The sequence below is a fragment of the Notamacropus eugenii genome, chromosome 5 (genome assembly GCF_028372415.1).
Source record: "Notamacropus eugenii isolate mMacEug1 chromosome 5, mMacEug1.pri_v2, whole genome shotgun sequence".
Classification (NCBI taxonomy): domain Eukaryota; kingdom Metazoa; phylum Chordata; class Mammalia; order Diprotodontia; family Macropodidae; genus Notamacropus; species Notamacropus eugenii.
In genome coordinates, this window is record NC_092876.1 from 4,592,656 (window position 1) to 4,616,212 (window position 23,557).

Below are 23,557 nucleotides of genomic sequence, written 5' to 3' on the forward strand. Positions count from 1 at the left end.
GAAAATCAAGCAGGAATAGAAAAGAATATACCTTTTTGTCAGCAGTACATGGTGCCTACACAAAATCTGATCATGTATTAGGACATGAAAATCTCAAAACCAAATGCACAAAGCAGAAATAGCAAGTGCATCCTTTTCAGATCATAACGCAATAAAAAATTATATTCAATAATGGGCAATGGAAAGATAGATAACAAATTAAATGGAAACTAAATAATCCTAAAAAATAAGTGGATCATCGAACAAATCATAGAAACAACAACTTTACTAAAGACAATGACAATAATGAGACAGCATACCAAAATTTATGGAATGTAGCCAAAGCAGTACTGAGGGGAAATTTTAAATGCTTACATCATTAAAGTAGACAAAGAACAGATCAATGAATTGGGCATGCAACTAAAAAAGCTAGAAAAAGAACAAATTTAAAATCCTCAATTAAACTCCAGATTGGAAACTGTGAAAATCAAAGGAGAGGTGAATAAAATTGAAAATAAGGAAACTGTTGAATTAAAAGTAAAACTAGAAGCTGATTTTATGGGGGGGGGGGGAGAAATAAAATAGATAAGACTTTTGTTAATTTGATTTTACAAAAGGAAAGAAGAGAGACAAATGATTAATATCAAAAATGAAAGGGGTGAATTCACCACCAATGAAAAGAAAATTAAAGCAATCATTAGGAAATATTTTACCCAATTATATGCCAAAAAGTTTGACAAACTGTCCAGATTAACAAAAGAAAAAAGAAAATACTTAACCTAATCTTAGGAAAAGAAATTGAAGACACCATCAATGAATTTCCAAAGAAAAAATCCCCAGGACTAAATGGGTTCACAAGTGAATTCTATCAAACATTTAAAGAACCAAATTCCTTTTATGAAACAAATATAGTGCTGATACCTAAACTAGGAAGAGTCAAAAGGCAGAAAAAATTATAGATCAATTTCCCTAATGAATATTGATACAAAAATTTTAAAAAATAATACTAACATAGAGATTACAGCAATATATCACAAGGATCATACACCATGACCAGGCAGAATTTATACTTGGAATGCAGGGCTGGTTCAATATTAGGGAAAGTATCAGCATAATTGATCATATCAATAAAAGAAACCCAAGAGATATGATAGGATTATTTCAATAGATGCAGAAGAAACCTTTGACAAAATACAGTACCCATTCCTTTAAAACATTAGAGACTATGGGAATAAAGGGAGCATTCCTCAAAATAATAAATAATATTTGTCTAAAATCATTATCAAGTATTATCTATAACGGGGATAGGCTGGAAGCCTGACCCAAAAATGCTCTCAGGGGTGAAGCAAGGATGCCCATCATCACCTCTATTGATCAATATTGTACTAGAAATGTTAGCTATTGCAATAAAGGAAGAAAAAGAAACTGAAGGAATTAGAATCGGCAATGAGGAAACAAAACAAATACACTTTGCAGATGAAATCATGGTATTTTTAGAGAATCAACTAAAAAACTACTTGAAATAACAACTTTAGCAAAATTTGCAGGATCCAAAATAAACGCACATAAATCATCAGCATTTCTGTATATTAGCAACAAAGTCCAACAGCAAGAGATGGAAAGAGAAATTCACTTTTTAAAAACTGCAGACAATATGAAATACTTGGGAATCTACCTGCCAAGACAAATCCAGGAACTATATGAACACAACTACAAAAATTTTTCACACAAATAAAGTCAGATCTAAACAAGTGAAAAAAATATTCATTGCTGCTGGATAGGCTGAACCAGTATAATAAAAATTACAATTTTGCCTAAATTGTTTATTCAGTGCCATGGCAAATTATCAAGAATTATTTTATAGAGGTAGAAAAAATAATAAAATTCATCTGAAGGAATAAAACATCAAGTATATAAGGGAATCAATGAAAAAAATGTGAAGGAAGGTGGTTTAGCCCTACCAGATCTCAAACTGTATTGTAAAATAGTAATTATCCAAACAATCTGCTACTGGCTAAGAAAGGGTGGTAGATTGGTGGAATAGTTTAGGCACATAAGACACAGTGGTAAATAACTATAGTACTTTAATATATGATAAACCCAAAGACCCAAGCTTTTAGAACAAAAACTCATTATTTGACAAAAACTGCTGGGAAAACACTATTATGACAGAAACTAGGTGTGTGGATTAATGTCTCACACCATATGCCAAGATAATGTCAAAATGGGTATGTGATTTACACATTAAGAGTGATACCATAAGCAAATTAAGAAAGCATGGAATAGTTTATCAGTGAGATCTATGGATAAGGGAAGAATTTAGGACCAAAAAAGACATAGAGAGCATTACAAAATTCAAAATAGGCAATTTTGGTTATATAAAATTAAAAAGGTTTTGCACAAACAAAACCAGTGCAACCAAAATCAAAAGGAAAGCAGAAAACTGAGGGAAGGAATTTGCAACCAGTATCTATGATGAAGGTCTCATTTCTCAACTATATAGAAAACAGTATCAAATTTGTAAAAATGCAAGTCATTTCCCAATATATATTTATATTTGCCAAAGAATATGAACAGGCAGTTTTCAGACAAAGAAATCAAAGCTATCTACAGTCACGAATACTGCCTCACAACTACCAGATTGGTTAATATGACAAAAAAGGAAAATAACAAATGTTAGAGGAGATGTGAGAAAACAGGGACACTAATGCACTGTTGGTGGAGTTGAGAACTGATCCAACTATTTTGGAGAGCGATTTGAAACTATGCCCAAGGGGCTATCAAACTAGGCATACTCTTTCATCCAGTAATACCACTGCTATGTCTATATCCTGAGATACACAAAAAGGGGGGAGGAAGGATCTATTTGTACAAAAATATTTCTAGCTGCTCTTTTTGTGATGGCTGAGAATGGGAAATCAAAGGGATACCCATCAATTGGGAAATGGCTAAAAAAGTTGTGGTGTATGATTATCATGGAATATTATTATGCTGTAAGAAATGACAAGCTGGATGACTTCAGGCAAACCTGAAAGACATGAACTGATAGAAAGTAAAGTGAGCAGAACCCGGAGACCATTGTACACAGTAACAGTAACATTGTAACAAAGATCAACTGTGAATGACAGCTCTTCGCAACAAAGCAATGATCCAAGACAATCCAAAGGCCTCATGATGAAGCATGAGAAGGAACTGACGTTGTTTGCCTACAGACGGAAGCAGTTATTTTTCACTTTCATTCCTTCTGCTTTATTCCAGTCTTCTTGTACAAAATGACTGGTTGTTGTTCTTCGTTCTTGAAGAAGGCCAAAATGACATCACCATGATAAAGTGAAGTTTCAGTGTGTTCGACTGTGGTTGATCAGACTAATCCAAGCTCGGAATGCTCTACCACAGATTGGGCACAGATAGTCCATTTGGGGTGGATACTCCAAATTTGCACATCCTACATTTACTCTGTGCTGTCTCAATTCTACTTTGCTCATAGAGCACAGCACCCTTTCTGATATGGGCACGCCATGCTGAGCAGTCCTGTGCCAGTGTCCTCCCTGTCACACAATCAAATCCAAAGTCTTTGAGAGAGACCTTGAGAGTGTCCTTGTATCACTTCTTCTGACCACCATGTGATTGCCTGCCTGATGTGAGTTCTCCATAAAATAGTCTTTTTGGCAAGCTCACATTTTGCATGCGAATGACATGGCCTGCCCATCAGAGTTGCACTCTCTGAAACATAGTGTGAATGCTTGGCAGTTCAGCTCAAGCAAGGACTTCAGTGTCTGGCACCTTCTCCTGCCAGGTGATCCTCAGAATCTTCCTAAGACAGTTCAAAGGGAAGCGATTCAGTTTCCTGGCTTGGCTCTGGTAGACTGTCCATGTTTCACAGGCATACAACAATGAGGTCAGCACAACAGCTCTGCAGACCTTCAGACTGGTAGTCAGTCTAATACCTCTTTTGTCCCATACTTTTCTTCAGAGCCTCCTAAACACTGAGCTAGCTCTGGCAAACCTCAACCTCATTGTCAATGTGTACATCCCTGGAAAGTACACTACACTAAGTGAACTTATCCACAGCATCCAAAACTTCTCCATTTGCTGTAACCAATGGTTCCACATATAGATGGTGTGGGGGTAAATAATGGAGCACCTGTGTTTTCTTGGTGTTATTAGCCAAAATTAGAACAGGCAGCAGAAAATTGATCCATACTTTGTTGCATCTCAGCTTCAGAGGCTGCATTGAGTGCACAATCATCCGCAAACAGAAAATCATGCACCAACACTCCCTCCACTTTGGTCTTGGCTTGTAGCCTTTTCAAATTGAAGAACTTGCCATCAGTATGGTAGTTGACCTCAATGGCAGCGTTCATCCTCACTGAAAGCATTTGTCAACATGACTGAAAACATCATGCTATAAAGCATGGGAGCAAGCACACAGCCCTATTTCACTCCACTGGAGACTGGGAAGGTATGAGAGCTTAGTCCACTATTCAGAACCCAGACAAACATGCCATCATGAAATTGACATACAATATTGATGAACTTCTCTGGGCAACCAAATTTTGACACAATTTTCCATAAGCCCTCATGACTAACAGTGTCCAAGGCCTTGGTCAGATCTGCAAACGTTGTGTACAGACCTCTGTTCTGCTCCTGGCATTTCTCCTGGAGTTGTCGGGCAGCAAGCACCATATCAACTGTTCCTTGGCCCTTTCTGAAGCCACGCTGACTCTCAGGTATATGACCATCTTCTAATGCACAGGCATCTCACCATGGGGGGGGGGGGGATAGAATTTGGAACTCGAAACCTTAAAAAATTGTTTTAACATGTAATTGGGGGGAGAAATAGAATAAATTTAATTAGATAAAATTAGACATAAATTTGATTCGATGTCACCAATATATATATATATTTTTAAAGTTACACTGGTTACACTTATTGCAGTTTTACTCTTCATTCTTAATAAGCAGTTAAATTAGATGCTCTGTGCACTTCTGGGTTTTTTTTGGCTAGTGTAGGCCCAACATTAAGTTTCTTTATGCCACCCTAAATCAACATTTGATTTGCCAAGGCAGATTTCTCCTTCATATTTTCTCCTGAAAATCTTGTAATAAATTGCAATTACATGTTGTAAAGATGCCTAGCTTTTACTATTTACAGACTGCTTATATGATCTTGACGATGGAGATATTAAACTTGAAACAAACATTTACAGTTACTGCTTGCAATCTGGTCAAGCATTAAACTAGTTAAAACAAACATTAAGCTAGTTGGCCTAAATACAACAAAATAAAACAAATTAGTGGCTCTCATCCTGCATTCACTGTACAGGGGTACAGTAAAGGGGTATAAGAACCCCTTTCTTGCTTGTAATCTGGTAAACAAACTAGTTAGTCCAAGTAGAGCAAAATTAACTTAAACTTAGGTGGCGGTCACCCTGCATTTACTGAATATAAAGAACCCCTTTCCCAGTCAACATTTAAAGTGTTACCCCTTTTCTTCCCCAGTTCAGTTCCCAAACCAAGCAAACCCCAAAACAGTAGTTTTGGGGTTCCTATTACAGTGAATGGAGAGAGCCAGAGGTAGGGCTGGTTTTGACTAGCATTATTTTTTAAATAACAGCATAATGGCAAAACAGAAAGGAACTCATTCTAAAACCCTAAATCCTCAGAGATTTGAGGTTATCATAAACTGTAAATAAAATGTCTTCCTAAAGAATGGGGTTTAAATTTATCCTTGGCATACCACATGTAATCAGAATTATTTGGTACATACAGACCACACTTAGGCAAAACAGCAAACGCATCACAACAAATTCCAATCTGACAAACAACCATACGGACAGAAACATCAACATATTCAAAGTTTTCTGATAATAAATTCAGTACAAAATTTTAATTTCAGAGCTTAACAATTATAAATGCTTGTGTACATTGAGTTAACCAAAAATCAAACCTCAGTCTAAGCCACTGCATATACAGATTGAAACAAAAAGTAGAAGTCATGAAAAAATGCTTCGGGGCTTCTTTCCCGTAAGTAAATAATTAACTCTCCTGCATACCGAACATCATAAATTGCAAAGACAGCATTTGATATTACTGATTTTATTAACTTTTTAGAACACAACTATAGTTGAATATTATAACACAAGCAATAGCTAGTACTGAGTGTGTTAAGATGATTGTCGTCCTTCACTCATTCACTATTGCATACAAAAGCCAGCATTACAATGAAGGGTATTCATTGCCCCCCCATTAAAAGGTCTGACACTGAACCCCACCTCTGGGATGATGCTCATCATCCTCATACGCTTCTCCATTGTAATGGTGTCTTCTTTCTTGAGATGGGTCAAAGTCCACCAGTTCTACCTGATCCATATCTTCAGTCTCCTCAACTTCCTTTCTTTCAGGCAGTAATTTTTCCAACAAAGACAAGTCATCTGATGAAAGGAAGTCATTCTCTGGGAAGTTTACCTTAAATTCAATTATTAGAATTCCTTTCTCATAAGGTCGGCGATAAATGGGCAAACCTTCGTTCAACACACATTTGATATCTCCATGTTTAACAATCTGACCAGGATGAGAAGTAATGACTATAGTTCTATTATCAAGAGTTGTTATTGGTTTCTGAAAGCCACACAATGCTTCAACCAACTGGATATCCATACACATAAAAAGGTCCTCACCAAGTCGTTTAAATACAGCATTATCCTTCTGATCCAATACAACGATAATATCTCCTGGCTCAAGTCCTGGCTCCTGGTCACCTTCACCATGGAACGTTATCTTTTGACCATCTTTCATGCCCTTGTCAATATGAACCTCCAGAATTTTCTTCTCTCGGACAATTTTCCTTCCATTACAGCTTTTACATCTATCTTTGGGGCTGATTCGTTCCCCATGCCCTTGGCATTCCATGCAAACTGATTGAATTTGCTGAACCATTCCAGGTCCTATCTGGTGAATTCTTCTTTGCATTCCAGTACCTCTGCAATTGGGACAGCATTCTACAGCTCCTTTTTTAACACCCCGTCCTTCACATTTATCACAAATCACGTTCTTTTGCAAAGCCAGTTTTCTCGTTGCACCATTATAGAAATCTGCTAAGGTCACTGACAATTGATGAACAACATTTTTACCTCTCCATTCCCGTCGCATTCTTCCACCTCCTCCAAAAAACATATCAAAGATATCCATTGGCGAAACAAAGCCACCACCGGAGCCGCCCTCTTTGAGGGTTTGTTCTCCACCTTGGTCATATAAGTCTCTTTTCTCTGCATCAGAAAGCACTTCATAAGCTTGAGAAATCTGCTTGAACTTTTCTCCTTCGTTTGGATTCTTATCTGGGTGATATTTTAAGGCTAGTTTTCTATATGCCTTTTTTAGTTCTTCCTGGGAGGCACTGGGTTTTACCCCCAGAACATCATAGTAAGTCGTTTCCTTCACCATTTTCTATAGCCGGGGAGCGACGCTCGAGGTGCACCCGGTGTGGAAATGCCCCCTTCTGGGGTGGAGTGACAGGGGACCGCCCAGCAGCCGGTGGGGATGTTGAGGGATGGAGTGGAAGAACGACGGGCGGAGCGGGGCGCGAGCTCTTGTGCGCCGAGCTTGGGCAGCGGCAGTGGCTGCCCTCCGCCTCTCGCCCTGGAAAGTTCATCAACAGTATATTTTCAATAATTATTACGTTATGGAATAACTATATCTAAATTAATATAAATAGCCATCCAAATTCCATAACTGGACGCAGTCTGGTGCAGTGCATGTGAGTATGAGTCTGGAAGGCAGGAGACCCGCAGCGGTGGATCCACGCGGGACGGGGCTGGGGGGAGGGGTGGGGAGGTGGAAAGTGCGGGGTCAGGATGTAGGTCCCCCCATTTCTGACCACTGCCTACTGCGCCTGCGCAACTATGATCTGTGTTTCTCTCTGTCTCTCTTCCCCACCCCTATGGTGAAGGAAAGGGTGGGGCTGTGAAGGGGCACAATGCCTTCCTAGAGTCCCACCATAGAGGGGGAGGGGAGGGACCCTATTGTGTGACGTCACGGGTCGGTGGGCGGGGCAGTGTTTGTGGTTCACCCAAGACCTTACCTGTGCGCATTTAGGGTAAGTGTCTTTGTGGGTCCGCGTGGGACTGACGGGCTCGTGTGTCCTCCTTCGTGTGCGTGCGTGTGTGCCTGTATGTTCGTGGGTGTGTGTTCCCATGTGCATGTGTGGCTACATGTCCCTGTGGGGTGGCTACCCTCGTAATCGGGTTTACGGAGTGGTGGGGCGTGATTTGTCCCTTTATCTCCGTGCGTGCGCGTGTTTTATCGGCGGGGTGTCCACACGGGTCCGTGTGTGTGTGTGTGCGTGTGGGTTTGTGTGCCCGCGCCGTGGGCTCCCCTCGCGTCTCTGGGCCCTCGTGTCGCGGGGTCCGCCTGCTGCGAGCATTCCTGGAGCGCCTGCTTGTGTGCCTGGCATTCCCTGCCCCAACCCCAGGCTCCTCAGCGTTTTCTAGGACTGGAGCTGGGGGCGGGGTGGGGGGTGAAGAGGGGGAGCCCTGGCGCGAGGGGCGCGCGAGGAGGGGGTGGCAGCCTGGGAAAAGGTTTCAGGATCATCCTCAGAATTGCCAGAATTTCCATGGCCCGATAAGAACTTGGCCAAGTGGCTCGCTGCATCGGGAGCTGTACCAGGGCTGAGCCCCGAGTCCCTCCTCCAGGCTGGGTCCGAGACCCGCCTCAAAGCCAGGTCCTCCATCCCCTTCGCCGAGCTAGGCTGCCTCCTCCCCTCCAGCATCTCATTGCATCTCTGCAGCTGCTCTCTGACATGGGAGCTGCCCTTACCTGGCCTTAGGCGTCAGTGACCTGGCTGGTCCAGCCAGGATCTCCCTGACTCCAGGCCCAGGAATCCAGCCTGGAGGCCAAGCTGCGGGTCAAGAATGAGCCTTGAAGGCAGTAGGGAAAGAAGCAATAAAGAGTCAGGGAATGGTTGAGGAGCAGAGGGGAGGAGGGATGATGATTAGGGGCAGTCTGCCACAGAAGAGGAGAGAGACACTGGGAGTGAGGTCAAGGAGTTAGGAGATCAGCAGGCAGAGGGGGCTGCGGGGGGACAGAAGCCACACCTGGGACTTGGCAAGGCAGGAGCCTGGGAGTGGGGGCTTTGGGAGAAGAGAAGAGCCCAGAGCTGAGAGGAAAGGAGTGGGAATTGGGGAGGCCCTGAGGCTGACTCGAGGTCCTGGTGGTCATCCTTGGTGACATCCTAAGGTTGGAGTCAGGGGCCTGGGTGTTGGGGTGTTGGGCGGTGGCTCCTCAGTCCAATGGGAGTTCCCTTAGAACATTTAGAGGGAGGTGGCTCTGAATTTGGGCAGCCCACCTTTTCTTTGTGCCGAGATTCTGCTTTGCTCATGGAGCCTTCTTTGATGTGGAGAGGTGAAAAGTGAGTATGGTCTAGTTTCTAGGGAAAGCTGAAGGGTCTTGTCGGTTAGGACTGGACAAAGGCATTTTTGAGTCCTTTATTGTGGAATTAGAGTACACGTGGGGGAGGGGAATCAAGGATGTGATCCCCACACTGAGGAGCAGTGCAGGGATAGGCCAGGGTCACAAGGTCACAGCGTTTGAGCACCTCCCAGTTTATGGTGTATAAGGGAACACCAGCATGTACTCTATAAGCCAGGATCTGAATTCCTTGAAGGAGGGGGAATGATGTCTGTGGGCTGGTGGATATTTATTATCTGGATATGAATGAATGAATGAATGAATGAATGAATGAATGAATGAATGAATGAAATGGCACATATTAAGCACAAGGGCGCAGCCCTAGGTAGTAATAGGTGGACAATCATTGTAGAACATTCCTGTGCTCTGGGAACTCCCATCGAAATGCGGAGGCTTCAGCTGAGGGCCAATGGTGAGACCCCAGGGATTGGGCAATCAGTCTGGACAGAGCAAACCTGGAAGGTGCTGAGTAATGACAGGAGAGGAAAAGTCTGGAAGTGCCCATAGGGAATGTACACCCCTCCTCAAACCATTCTGAACCCCCAAGGTCTGAGAAAGGCCTAAATCCTAAAACTCCTGGCCAGTCAGGAGAGGCATTATGGCCCACTGAACTTACTCTACCATATGGCTTTGCATGCTCTGGCATGATAGACATGCCTTGCTGTCCCAGTGAACTCAAAATGCCCTGTCCTGTATCACCAGCTGAAGCTGAACAGAGCATTCCTGTGTTTGTGACCATGAAAAACAAGGTGCCTGGAACCAGACACGGTCTTGACTAGGGGAACTTTTCTTATCTTGGTATTTTACGGACATAGGCTATGTAGGGGAAACCCAGACATCCTGGATCTATAATTTCAATGGACCCTTTAACACTCCTGTCTTACTGTATTTACAACCTACTCACTTCAGAAATTCCTTTCTCATATCGTGGTTCACCATGTGGAGACATTGTGGCTGAGCCAGTCAGGGAGAAGGGAGGGAGGCCAAGGGGAACTGCTCCCCATGCAGATCTCTAGATACTCATTTCCCAAGTCTTGAGAGAAACACTCATATTCAGATTAATTTTGTTTGTCTTTCTATGAACCAACCTAGTAATGATTGACAGGAGCCAGGAGAATCCTGACCGGTGGGAGTTGGGCAGAGAGAAGGCCTGGCCTGCATTGAAGAAGGCCTGGGGGTGGGGGGTGAGGAGGTGGAGGGCAGGAGCTTCCAGAGCAGGGCAGCCTTCCCACCTCCCCCGAAGCCCATGGCAGCAGGATTTCCTCATCACTTTCCCCATGATCAGGGCTGCCAGGATGGCACCAGAGAGGATCTCCCCAATGGAGAGAGGAGGGCCAAGGAGAATGGAGAGGAAGGTCCCAGGAGTGCCCTGTCCAGGTGAGTGCCTGAAGGTGCACGGGGGCTTCTGGGAGCAGCCGCCAGCTCAGTGGGCAAAGGGCTATTAGCCTGCAGTACTTACGGGTCAGGAGCTCTCCCTCCAGCCTCCTCAGTGAGAGGATTAGGAGGCCAAGGCTCTTCATATATACTATAATATAACCAGGTATTTACTTTCCAGGAATGGAAGTATGGAAAAGGCTTTCACATCTAGTACAGCCCTTAATTTTATAAATGAGGAAACAAGGCAGCAGAGAGGAGAGATGACTTACCTAGGGCCACACAGCTCTGCTGGAACAGACTCCCAAGCTTTGCCCACCCTGTCCCTTCCCAGTGTCTCCCCCTCCCCATCTTCTCCTCCTGGGTCTAAGCCTGAGGGGGCATCTCTTGGATCACAAACACAGTGTGTAGCTGGAGGCTTGTCCTTGTGTGTTTGTGTCTGTCTGGAATTCTAATGGGGGTGGGGGAACTTTTAGACTTGTTTTTACTATATTTAGTTTTGTGAATTTTAAATTTCATGTGAACATGGTGGGGCACTTTGTTATTATGCATCATGTATGTAAGTTTCTGGGTGACATTTTCTCAGATCAGGGGCTCCTCTTGCTTGGCCACCTCAGTCACCTGATACCACCAGTAGGTTTTTTCTTATGGAGTCACATCAAAACAGTCATGTAAGCATTGGAACTTCATTCTCTGGAGGACCTTAAGGCCAGGAGTATAAACCCAAGCATTTTAATCACTGAGCTGCAGCTGATGAACATTCTTACAAAGCTCAAACATTTACTGGGGTGATGGAGAACATGAGGTGGTGGGTATTTGAAATTGTAATCAGAAACCTATGAAAATTTTAAAAAATGAAATGATTAGCCTTTCAAATGTTCTTTGTAAGTCTGTAGCTTTTATACTTCTGAAAGTATTAAAGCTGAAAACTGCTACCAGACTTTTGGGAACTCTATGGAAACTGTGGAAGCTGAGACCACTGAGAGAGAGAGAGAAGGGTGGAACCTGGGGGCCCCTCACACACGGGAGTCAGGACATGAGAGGTAACTGATCAAAGGATACGAAGAGGGAGCAAGCTGTGAGACAGGAGAAGCAATTGTGAAAAGCCAGTAAAGAGGGAGGGACCTGGAGGAGAGGCAGCCACTCCCCTGCCTTCCACTGTGGGTTTCTGTGTTGTCCTCCCTGGGAGAATGGAAGCACTTAAGGAATGCTCTGTTTGGCTAGCTCTTTATCTATCTACTAGCTATGCATCCATCTCTATGGCTATCTATCTATCTATCTATCTATCTATCTATCTATCTATCTATCTATCTAATGATCTTATCTATCTACCTACCCATTTATTCATCTGTGTATTTGACTATCTGTCCATCTATCCATCCATCTATATGGCTATCTATTGTCTGTCTGTCTGTCTGTCTATCTATCTATCTATCTATCTATCTATCTATCTATCTATCTATCTATCTAATGATCTTATCTATCTACCTACCCATTTATTCATCTGTGTATTTGACTATCTGTCCAGCTATCCATCCATCTATATGACTATCTATTGTCTGTCTATCTATCTATCTAACCATCTATCTATCCATTTATTTATCTGTCTATATGACTATCTGTCCATCTATCCATCCATCTATATGGCTATCTCTCTCTCTGTCTTCCTGTCCCTCTCTCTCTCTCTCTCTCTCTGTCTCTCTCTGTCTCTCTCTCTCTCTCTCTGTCTCTCTCTAACAACTGCAGAGTTCAAGAAGAAAAGAATGATACTTCAGCTAAAAGAATTTAATTGAACAGTTAAGAAATCCCCCATAACCTTGGAGAGTGGATCTTCTGCAGATGCTCCCTCTTTCCAGAGCTCTCTGCTCATGGGTGACCCAAGGGCTCCCTCTGATCTCTGCATGTGTCTCTCTGTGTTGGGGAAGAGACATCTCCAGGTCTCCCTTCTTGTATTTTCTCTCTTATCCCTCAGATGTATTGTCTCTGAACCTTGCCCTTCCTCAAGAGGTGAGCCCAGAGGAGAATGGACTGGTCACAAGGGGCCTGTTGGCCCAAGGTGAGGTAAGTCAGGGTCTTCTCAGACAGTGAACAAGTTTCCTTCCTGAATCTTGGATAGATTATTTGGGCTGGCATTCAAAGCCTGATCCATGCCTGAGAGCCTGACTCTGAGGCTACCTTCCTTGTCTCCAGCATTGAGGAAAAATTCCCAGAGACCCCCTCATCTTACTCTGGAGACCAAAGTCTGCTGCAGAGAAATGGCTTCCCCAACATGATGTAAGAATCAATAGCAATTCTGGGCCCAGAGGTTGGAGTCTCCTCATTACTCAGTACCTGGGATCCCCACCCCAATCTATCCATGGTCACATTTTCCCTACCCCCAGAGCACCTGCAGATCCACTTTCTGTCCATTTGACCTGCTCCCTGTCTTCCTCTTCCTGAAGACCTGTGCCAGGGGAGGCCACTGGGTCAGCATGGACTTGTTCTGTGTTACAGGAGGCAGTGACCTTCAGTGATGTGGCTGTGGACTTTACCCAGGAGGAGTGGGCATGCTTGAGCCCTGCTCAGAAGGAGCTCTACTGGGAGGTGATGCTGGAGAACTACAGGAACCTGCTGTCCCTAGGTAAGGCTACTTCCCCTGGGCTCAGGCTCTGACCCACAGATACTTCTCCCTGAAGGATAGTCCTAGAATGTGGAGCCCATGACAGCCTTGGCTGAAGTCGTTCAGAAATGAGATTCCTCTTCTTTGGGAGGCCCCAGAAATAGGGTGTGTTCACACTTTCCTGTCCTTCCTCTGGCTAGATATTGTCCCAAGACTGCTAAATAGAGAATTGCATAGGTTGGGGTACTATTGCCAGGAATGGATAAAGAGAAAAGGCCCTGGGATTACTGGGTGCCAAGTAGGGGAACTGCAGGATATTAAGGATGAGCCACAGGAAGCTCTTTACCTTACAGAAGAGGAGACTGAAGCAGAGAAGTCAGTGAAGTTTTCTAAGTCCACACAGAATGACAGAAATATGGCTAGAAATGGAGGCTTTTATGTTCCGGACTGGGCTCTCACCTGAACCCCAGGGCTTCTCTCCTTATATCTCTTTTGGGGTCAAAGGCTAAGGTTCTCTTGAGTCCCAGTCTGCCATTTTTTCTAGTAAAGCAAGCTCATTTTACTTAGGGGGAAACTGAGGCCCAAGGAGGTTATAAATTCCTTGGCACTAAAGATCCTTAAGCTATAGGATGCGTCTTATGGAATGTTCTAGAGATGCTTTGGGCTGCAGAGGAAGGCTGGGACCAGATGGCTTCGAAGATTGCTCTCAGTTCCTGAGATTCTGTGCCCCAATGACTTGGCAACAGTGACTCCAGGATGCTCTAGGCTCCACAGACACTTCCCTCCTCTCTTCCTCCCTTCTCTGAAGTCTGTCCCAACCTTTCTCCTGCCTTCAGAACATCCAGAGCTGCCACATTTCTGCAGACTCTCCCCCTTTCTTAGGATGCTGGATCTCAAACTGGAGCCCTTGGAGCTCATTGGGTCCAAGCTTTCCTTGACAGATGAGGACTCTAGGGTACCCTGACCAGGGTCATACCGCTAAGCTGGTAAGTTTCTGAAGCAGAATTCAAACCCAGAACTCCAACTCTGGGGCTGTACTCACCACGTTGTCTTTCTATTCACTCTCTAGGTCAGGGATGCTTAACCTGGGACAGCAGATCAATTTTAAGGGCTCTGTGACTTAAGTGGGAAAAATTATACCTTTATTTTCACTGACCTCTAATGAAAATTTGGCATTTCCTTTAATTACTTAAAAACAGCATTCTGAAAAGGAGTCCCTAGGCTTCACCAGCCTGCCTCACACCCAAAGGATCCAAAGAACAAAACACTTCCTCTTTGAATTTCACGTTGGCCATATTGAAAATGAAGGGCTCAGACCATAGGAGTTGGTCTAAGATGGAAATGGGTTCACAGAATGACAGTATTAGGCTCTGAGGGAGCCATCAAATGCACCCCCCAGTCCCCATGCTCCATGGCCAATGTAGTTGGGGACTTAAATGGAGGGAGGCCACCATGCTGCCTCCATTTTTCAGAAGACATATAATTGGTAACAATAAATCTCTCTACATGTTGTGTTTCCTGCTTCAAATTTTTCTTTTGTTTTAGACATTTCTTCATCTCCCTTAAGAAAAATATCAAATAGTTAATGGCTTGTCAGCTTTTGCATCTTATTTTTTGAAAAAGGTGGCACAGTAGATAGAGCACTGGGTTTGGAATCAGGAAGACTCATCTCCCTAAGTTCAAATCCAGCTTCAGACACTTCTTACTAGTCGGGTGACCCTGGGCAAGTCATTGAATCCTGTTTGCCTCAGTTTCCTCATCTGTAAAATGAGCTGGAGAAGTAAATGGCAAACCACTCCAGTATCTGTGCCAAGAAAACCCCAAATGGGTCATGGAGAGTCACAGGCAACCAAATCAACTGAATTGATATTTACCATCTCAATTGTCATTTTAATTATGAGTACTATGAGTACGTCTTTGATTTCCAAGGCTTCTGCATTTGTATTTCTCTATTGTTTTTTCACTTGCAAGGTCATTTCACTGGTCTGATTTTTTTGTTATTAGTATAAATTTTCCCTGAAGGATTGCTTTAGCTGTATCCCATAATTTTTTTATTTTTTTCTTTATTTTTTCTTCATCATTGTTAGAAGAATTTTTTCTACAATTTGAGTGACTCGCTCATTTTTAAGAATTGTGTTATTTAGTCTCCATTTACCTCTTTGTTCATATTTCCATGATCGATTCTAATTATTATAGTATTACAGCCACTAACAAAGTAGAACTTCATAGAACACAACACAACGGAAGCACAACATGCTGAGAGACAACCTAAAGCCAGGTAGACCTGGGCTTAAATCCCTGGTTCTGATGCATGGTGGCTGTGGCTTTCATTCAGGAAAAATCACTTAACCTCTCCAAGTGCTAGGAAACTCTCAAAACCCAATAGGTTATGCATTGGTGGGTGGAGTTTCATCATGTAGTACTACCACTGAAATGAATGAAATCTTGGTTTATCTATCTGTCTGTCTATCTATCTATCTATCCATCCATCCATCTAAAATTGGACACAGTAGTGCCAATACTGCCTTGTTTCTCTGTGTTTCTTTCCAAACTTCCTTCCACTCTCCTCCATGTATTTTAAAAAACATCATTGATGTTCCTTTCTTTATTTTCTTCTTTTTTGGTATAACTATCCTATTCCCTTAATCCCACCCCAGCCCAGCACTACTTTGTATCAAATAAGTATAATCAAGCCAAACAAATTCCTACACTGGTTGTTCCTGAAACTCTTACGTCCCATTCTATAATTGAGGTCTATCACCTCTCAGTCTTCTGGAGGCACAACTGGCCATTCCTTCCTTATTTGACTGGAAGCTTTCTTAAGGATATCATAGGAGTAAAGCAAAGATGTCTGCTTTATAATGGAGTTCTAGAGAGGCTAACTATAGCAAAGTGAAAAGAAATGGAAATTAAATGTATAAGCCTAGGCAAAGAGGAGGAGAAGTCATCTCCAATAGCCAATGACATGATTGTTTACATAGAAAACCCCAGAGAATCAACAAAAGAAGCCTAGTTTCAATAAAATAGGAAACTAAATGAACCAACAAAGAATGTCTGTACACATCCCTACTGATCCTAGAGGAGAAATTTAAATCAAAATAACTTCAAAATACATAAAATGTCTAGGTGCTAATCTCCCAAAAACACACCAAGGACTTGAAGTTGGTTAATGTAACAGTAATCTCTTTACAGAAAATCCTCCACCTTGCAGAAGAGGTGTTCCACTTTTAGACAGCTCTAATTATTAGGAAGTTTTTCCTTACATCAGGTCTAAATTGATCTCTTTGCAATTTCCACCCATCAGTCCAAGTTCTGGGCTAGGCAGAATAAATCAGACCTCTAATATTTAGCAAGTAGAGATCAGGGATAGAGCACTGGACTTGGAGTCAGGAAGACCTAGGTTCAAAGATAGCCTCAGACACTTATCAGTTGTGTGACCCTTGGCAAGTTACTTCATCTCTGTGGGCCTCAGTTTCCTCCTCTGATCAATGAGGGGGTTAGACTCATTCCTTCTCTGAATTTATGATTCTCTGATCTTCTATTCTCCAATCTGAATGGCCCCAGTCCCTTTATCTAATCTTTTTAGGATCTAAACCAGAGGCCCTCTACTACCTTAGAGATTCTCCAGCTTCTCAATGTGTCCTTTCTAACATGTGATAGTGAGAACTGAAGACAGTGGTCCAGATGTGGTCTGACCAGGCTACAGGACAACAACACTAAAGCCCAGAGTCTCAGTGTACCCAAGAGTGCCTTAGCACTTTTGGTGGCCAACTCACTGTGAGGTAGTGAGATTAAGATTTTGATGGGGTTGGACTAGCCCTTTGAGGTCCCTTACAGCTTGAAAGCAAATACTCTTCATTATCTGTTCCTTTCAGCCTGGGACACAAGATTGAAGAACCAGAAATTAATGGAAAAGCAAGGAGCATCATCACACACATCCATAGGGAGAGGAAATATTCTCCAGAATGACCCATTGGAAGATGGTCCTGTTGAGGAGTTCAGGCTGTGGGAGCAAATGAGAAATCTTACAGTGGCAGCTCCTGTGAAAATTTTTTCTCAAGAAGGATACCTCAATGAATTGACTCTCTTTCTCAAAGAAACCTCCAATGGTCATAGAAAATCCAGGCACACAAGATCATGGTATCATAACACATGTAGGCATCTCTCCCATTACCAGCCAACCTTTATTCCACATCAGAGATTACAGAGGACTGAGAGATCCTCTGAATGTGAGGACTATGGAAAGGCTGTTAGCCAGAATTCACATCCTATCCAACATCAGAATATTCCTACTGTAAAAAAACCTTTTGAATGTAAGGAATGTGGAAAGTGTTTCAGTTGGAGTTCAGGACTTACTGAACATCAGAGAATTCACACTGGAGAGAAACCATATAAATGTAAAGAATGTGGGAAGGCCTTCAGTCAAAACTCCACTCTTACTCGCCATGAGAGAATTCACACTAAAGAGAAACCATATAAATGTAAGGAATGTGGGAAGGCATTTAGTCGGAGCTCAATCCTTACTCAGCACAAAAGAGTGCACACTGAAGAGAAACCTTATAAATGTAAAGACTGTGGGAAATACTTCAGACAGAATTCAGCTCTTATTACACATAAAAGAATTCACAGTGGAGAAAAACCCTATGAATGTAAGGAATGTGGGAAAGCTTTTAGGCAAAGTTCAGCACTTAATAAACACCATAAAGTTCATACTGGAGAGAAACTTCATAAATGTAAGGAATGTGGGAAGGCCTTCAAGCAGAGTTTGACCCTTATTCAACATAAGAGGGGTCACATAGAAAAGAAATCCTATAAATGTAAAGAATGCGGGAAAACCTTTAGTCAGAATTCTGTCCTTAGACAGCATCAAAGAGTTCACACTGCAGAAAAACCTTTTAAATGTAAAGAATGTGGGAAGGCCTTTGCCTACTCTTCATCCCTTGTTAAACATAAAAGAATTCATAGTGGAGAAAAACCCTATGAATGTAATGAATGTGGATCAGCCTTCAGGCATAGGTCATATCTTACTGAACACCAGAGAATACACACTGAAGAAAAACATTATAAATGTAGAGAATGTGGGAAAGCTTTCACACGGAGCTCACACCTTATTCAACATAATAAAATTCATACTGGAGAGAAACCTTATAAATGCAAGGAATGTGGGAAGGCATTCATCCAGATCTCAGCTCTTATTATGCATGAAAGAATTCATAGTGGAGAGAAACCTTATAAATGTGAGGAATGTGGAAAATCCTTCAGTCAGGGCTCAAATCTTGGTCAACATCATAAAATTCATACTGGGGAGAAACCTTATAAATGTAAAGAATGTGGCAAAGCTTTCAGCCAGAGCTCAGCCCTTACCACACATGAAAGAATTCATAGTGGAGAGAAACCTTATGAATGTGAGAAATGTGGAAAATCCTTCAGTCAGCGCTCAAACCTCACTCAACATCAGAGAATCCACACTGGAGAGAAACGTTTTAAATACCATTAATCTTCACTCAGAGGAAGGACCTTTACCTTTACCATCTGAGGATTGATAATGAAGAAATGCCCTGGAGAAACGTAATAACTATGGGACAACTTTTCCCATGGAGAAGTCTTATGGAAAATTGTAAACACCACCCTGGACAGAAACCCTAAGAATACAAAGAATGTAGAAAAGCCTTCAGCCAGTGCTCTCCCCTGCTTCACCATAAATGAACTTGTTCTGGGGGGATTCCTACAAAGGTAAAGATTGTAGGAAAGAGATAAGTGGTCATGTCTAAGCTCAGCTTTCTTCCATCACCACAGAACAAGAAATGTGTTATATAAAATGATATAAAATTTTTAAATGATCTAAATAGAAGGCAGAGACAGAAATCCCCAGAGGGAAAATCCTACAGAAAGGCCAGCTAAAAGAAGTATTGAATAAACAAAAACTCCTAATATTCTAGATAGATACTGTGGGCTAAAAGTCCCAAGATATCTTGGAGGAGGAAGAAATATATTGTGATATTAATTACAAATCTCCAGAAATGAGAATCTATTGCAAGAAGCCTGATGTCTAGACTAGCTGAGAAACTATTAACGGATTAAAAGGAGGCAGTAGGGTGTACTATTTAGAGATCTGACTTCAGAAATAGGAAAATCTGGATTTAAATCCTGTCTCTGATAACATACTAACTATGGCTGTGGGCAAGTCACGTAATCAGTCAATCAATAAACATCAAGTGCTTACTGTGTGCCTGACACTGTCCTAAGTGCTAAGGATACAAAAAGAGGCAAAAGGTATTGTCTGCCCTCAAGGAGTTAACAATCTAATGGGGCAGAAAACATGCAAATAAAGATATACAAAGTAAGCTAAGTAAAGAATAAAAGGGAAATAACAGAGGGAAAGTCAGTGACCCAGGCAACTTTATAAAACTAGATGCCAACCTCAGTTGATGGAGGGAGTTTACTTAGCAAGAATTCCCTATATCGGTAGAATCACACATACAATTTTTTAAAAAGTTTAAAAGGAGATATGAGGGAAATTCAACTTCTTAAATATAAATTTAGAAATGCAAACAAAAACAACCAGTTTAGAAGAAAAGTTGGAAAGTATTAATAAACACCGTGCACCTGGAAAGACAGTGGTAGAAGCAGAACCCCAAGGTATCAAGATGCAACAAGAGATAGAAGAACATTGAAAGATAGGAAGAAAATGGAACAATTGAGATCCGAACAAATCAAAATCATGTAGCTTGGCCAAGACCCAGAAGTGACCCCATTCAGTAGTCCAACGTTCAATAAATCCCCAAACACAGACTCCTAAGGGATGAGTTTTCATTTTATAAGAACCCCTGGGGAAACTGGAAGATGGTTTCACTATTTATACTGGTTCTTTTTAAAATTAATTTTTATTTTTTCTTCTGAACTTAACCACCTGAAAAGCATTCCAATATATACAACAGACACTGTGAATCTCAATTTTTTAGTATATAATAAATTCCATGTTACTTACTAAATTGTCTTACTTTTCTATGTTTGTTTTTGAAATTCCTTCTGTTCTCTTCTGTGTATTTCAAATATTTTCATGGACTTCTTTTGCTATCACTTTTGCTAACATCCCCTCTCTCCCCTCCTTTCCCCCTCCATTAAAAAATGAGAAAAAGAAAAGAAATAAAAACCTATTGTAGTATATGGTAAAAGGTATTAGTGTAATTAAAAAGGTGGAAACAAAAAGTAAAGAACTAAACTGTAAGGGGATTCTTAGCTTGCCTCTTAAGACAAATTGTGTTAGGTGAATGTAACAGAATATCACTGGGCAGTTAGAACTCATGAAGGAGCCATTATCAGCGAATCCTAAGAGAAGAGGGTGAATACACTGGACAGGGGAAGGAAGATTAGGGAAAAATATCTCGCATAAGTAGGGTGCACAAGTAGACATCTATACATACGAGGAGGAGGAGGTGAGATTGGAGCAGCTAATATCTGAACTTTCATCTGAACTAGTTAAAGGGACAGTATACACACAGTTGGGTACAGAAATCTATATTCAATGAGGAAATAGGAGGAAAAGGGGAGAAGGGGAGAGGAGGAATTCAAGGGAGGATAGATTAAGAATGACTTCAGGGGAAAAAAAAAAAAAAAGAATGACTTCAGGGAGATAGTGGAGGGCCTGGCCCACTATGGTCCATGGGATCACAGAGTCAGACAAATTAAGAAAGGTATTTTTAAGCAAAACAAATCCTAAGGATGTAAAAAATACATATTTCTAACTCTTTTTTGAGGTGGCAAAGAGTGGAAATCTGAGGTTGTGCCCAAAAATTGGGGAAAAGATGAAGTTCTGGTATATAAAGGTAATGGAATACTAGTGTACTATAAGCACTGATGGAAATGGTTTTAGAAAAATCAGGCAAGATGTATCTGAACTGATGCTGAGCGAAGTGAGCAGAACAAGGAGAGCAAGCATTACGATGGGTAAAATAGGGTAAAAGCAAACAGCTTCCAAAGATTTAGGGACTCTTAGCATAATGACCAACTGTGATTCTAAAGGACTAATGATGAAACATGCTAACTACCTCTTGATGGGAAGGTGAAGGATTCAGAGTGAAGAATGAAACTGGATTTTTCCTTTTGGATGTGACCGATGTGTAAATATATTTTGATCAACTATATGTTTAAAATGAAGTGGTTTTTCTTCAGTTTATTTTTTTTTTTTGGAGGGGGTGGAGAATGGGAGGGTGAAAAAGCAAGGTTTTGCTGCCTGAAACAAATCCAATGTCATTTTTAAACTGCTTCTTTCACTAGAAGCAACCAGTTACCCTCAGACACAGGCATATACCTTTCCTATCACCATTTACTCCAATCTTTTGATTTTTACCTTTTATCGATCTAATTCTTTTAATCCCTCACTGGTAAGATTGTGGTTCATTTGCTTGATAAGTCAACTGTCTCCTCTTGTACCATGTAAGTTTTTTGATGCAGAATTTCTGGAGTTTCATATTTCTATTTCTCAGTGAGTTAAGTGTAGAGTTTCCACCTGACTGTATTCTCTGGGTTGTGTGGCCCTGAACATTACACTTGTCATCAACAGTACTTTTGGGCAATATTCTCCCCACTTTGTTTCTTTTTGATGAGCCTAATGATTCTGAGGTTGTCTCACCTCAGTCTATCCTTTTAAAATATTTTTTGATGTTTTTGAAAAAGCTTCTAGTAGTCTTTCCCAATATCATGTTCCCTTGTAACAAAGTATAGATAATCAAAACAAACCAACCCAATGACCATACCTGAAAGACATACTTAATTCTTTACTTCTATGTCGTGAACTCTCTACAGAGAGGAGGAAGGTGTGTTTCCTTTATCAGTTATTGCAATAACCTGAATGCTCATCTCCTTTAGCACTGTTTTCCTTTATGTTGTTATGGTCACCATACATATTGATCCCTTGGTCCTGATTATGTTTGGCTGCATTAGTTCATACAAGACTTCTCAAGGTCTTTATCCCCATTATCAATTAGATAGCAATTGGTAAAGGTTTGTGTTTGTCCTTCATTGCCGAAGAAGATCATGCCATCAGAGAAATAATGACATGACTTGCATTGGCTTTGTTTTGAGTGAGGGAGGGCTGTGCAGGTCACCAGCCTCACTTCTCATTGGTAAAGGTAATTAAAGAAAGGTAGACAAAGATGGACTCAAAAAAACTCATGTTTCTTTAATTTGCATATCTCTTATTCGTGATTTGGAACATTTTTTTCATATCATTGTTGACAGAGTCTTCTTTTGAGAACTGTTTGAAATCAATTTCCTATAGATTTTGGATAACAGAATTTTATCAGAGAGACTTGAGGTAAAGTTTTCCCCAATCAAGTTTCTCTTCTTATTCTAGTTATACTGACTTAATTCTTGAAAACGTTTTTACCTGTGTCTATCAAAAATGAGAGGTAGTTTGGTGTAATGGATAGAGCTGGCCTTGGAGCCAGGAAGACCTAGATTCAAGTCTTGCCTCTGACACAGCCTGAGGAAGTTGTTGAACTTCTCAGGACCCCCAGGAAACTCTCTGAGACTGGAAGATGAGCAGGTGCTAGCCTGCCCTGGTAAAGGCAGCTTCCCCGCCAGATAGTTCCCTAGGCTAATGAAATCACATGTTGTGTCGCTATTCCTAACATCAAAATGGGATATTCTATCATTTCTACCTCTTATTTCATTATGAATTTTCCAACAAACCATAGATCTAAAACATAACTCCTTAAATTCTTCTTTAGTTTAGGGTTTTGAGGAGTGTTGTGAGTTTTATGTTAAGGTCAAGTGTGTTCCCTTTCCCCTATCTTCCCATTCTTCTCTTAAGTTCATCAAGTCATAATAGAAACACTCCCAGGTCTTGTCAACTGAGACTCCCTCTATGACCCTGATATCAGGACTTGGAGGAAACGTGTCAGCTCCTTGGATTAGAATGTAACAGTTGATCTTTGTTTAGTCAATTACCATTGTTTTTTCATGTTTAGCTTGCTATGTTTCTTTGACTCCTGTGTTTGAACTTCAGAGTTTCTCTGCAGCTCTGGTCTTTTTCTTTAGGAATGCTTGGACTTCTATCTCATCAAAGATCCAATTTTCTGCTGGAAAGTAATCTTCATAACCTCACTACTTCCTTACCTTTGCAGGCTTTTCACACCC

The 23,557-nt window shown here is 41.5% G+C and overlaps 1 protein-coding gene and 1 pseudogene across 1 annotated transcript in view; one reads left to right on the forward strand and one right to left on the reverse strand.

Moving 5' to 3' along the window:
* Positions 1–22,821, forward strand: part of LOC140508188 (uncharacterized) — a 33,573-nt gene extending 10,752 nt beyond the window's left edge. Inside the window, exon 5 of the mRNA XM_072615968.1 lies at positions 17,638–22,821. Coding sequence (XP_072472069.1) covers positions 17,638–18,914 — 1,277 coding nt within the window. The 3' untranslated portion in view covers positions 18,915–22,821. The remainder of the gene's footprint in view (positions 1–17,637) is intronic.
* LOC140508173 (dnaJ homolog subfamily A member 1 pseudogene) lies at positions 6,063–7,928 on the reverse strand (annotated as a pseudogene).
* Positions 22,822–23,557: the final 736 nt, after the last annotated feature.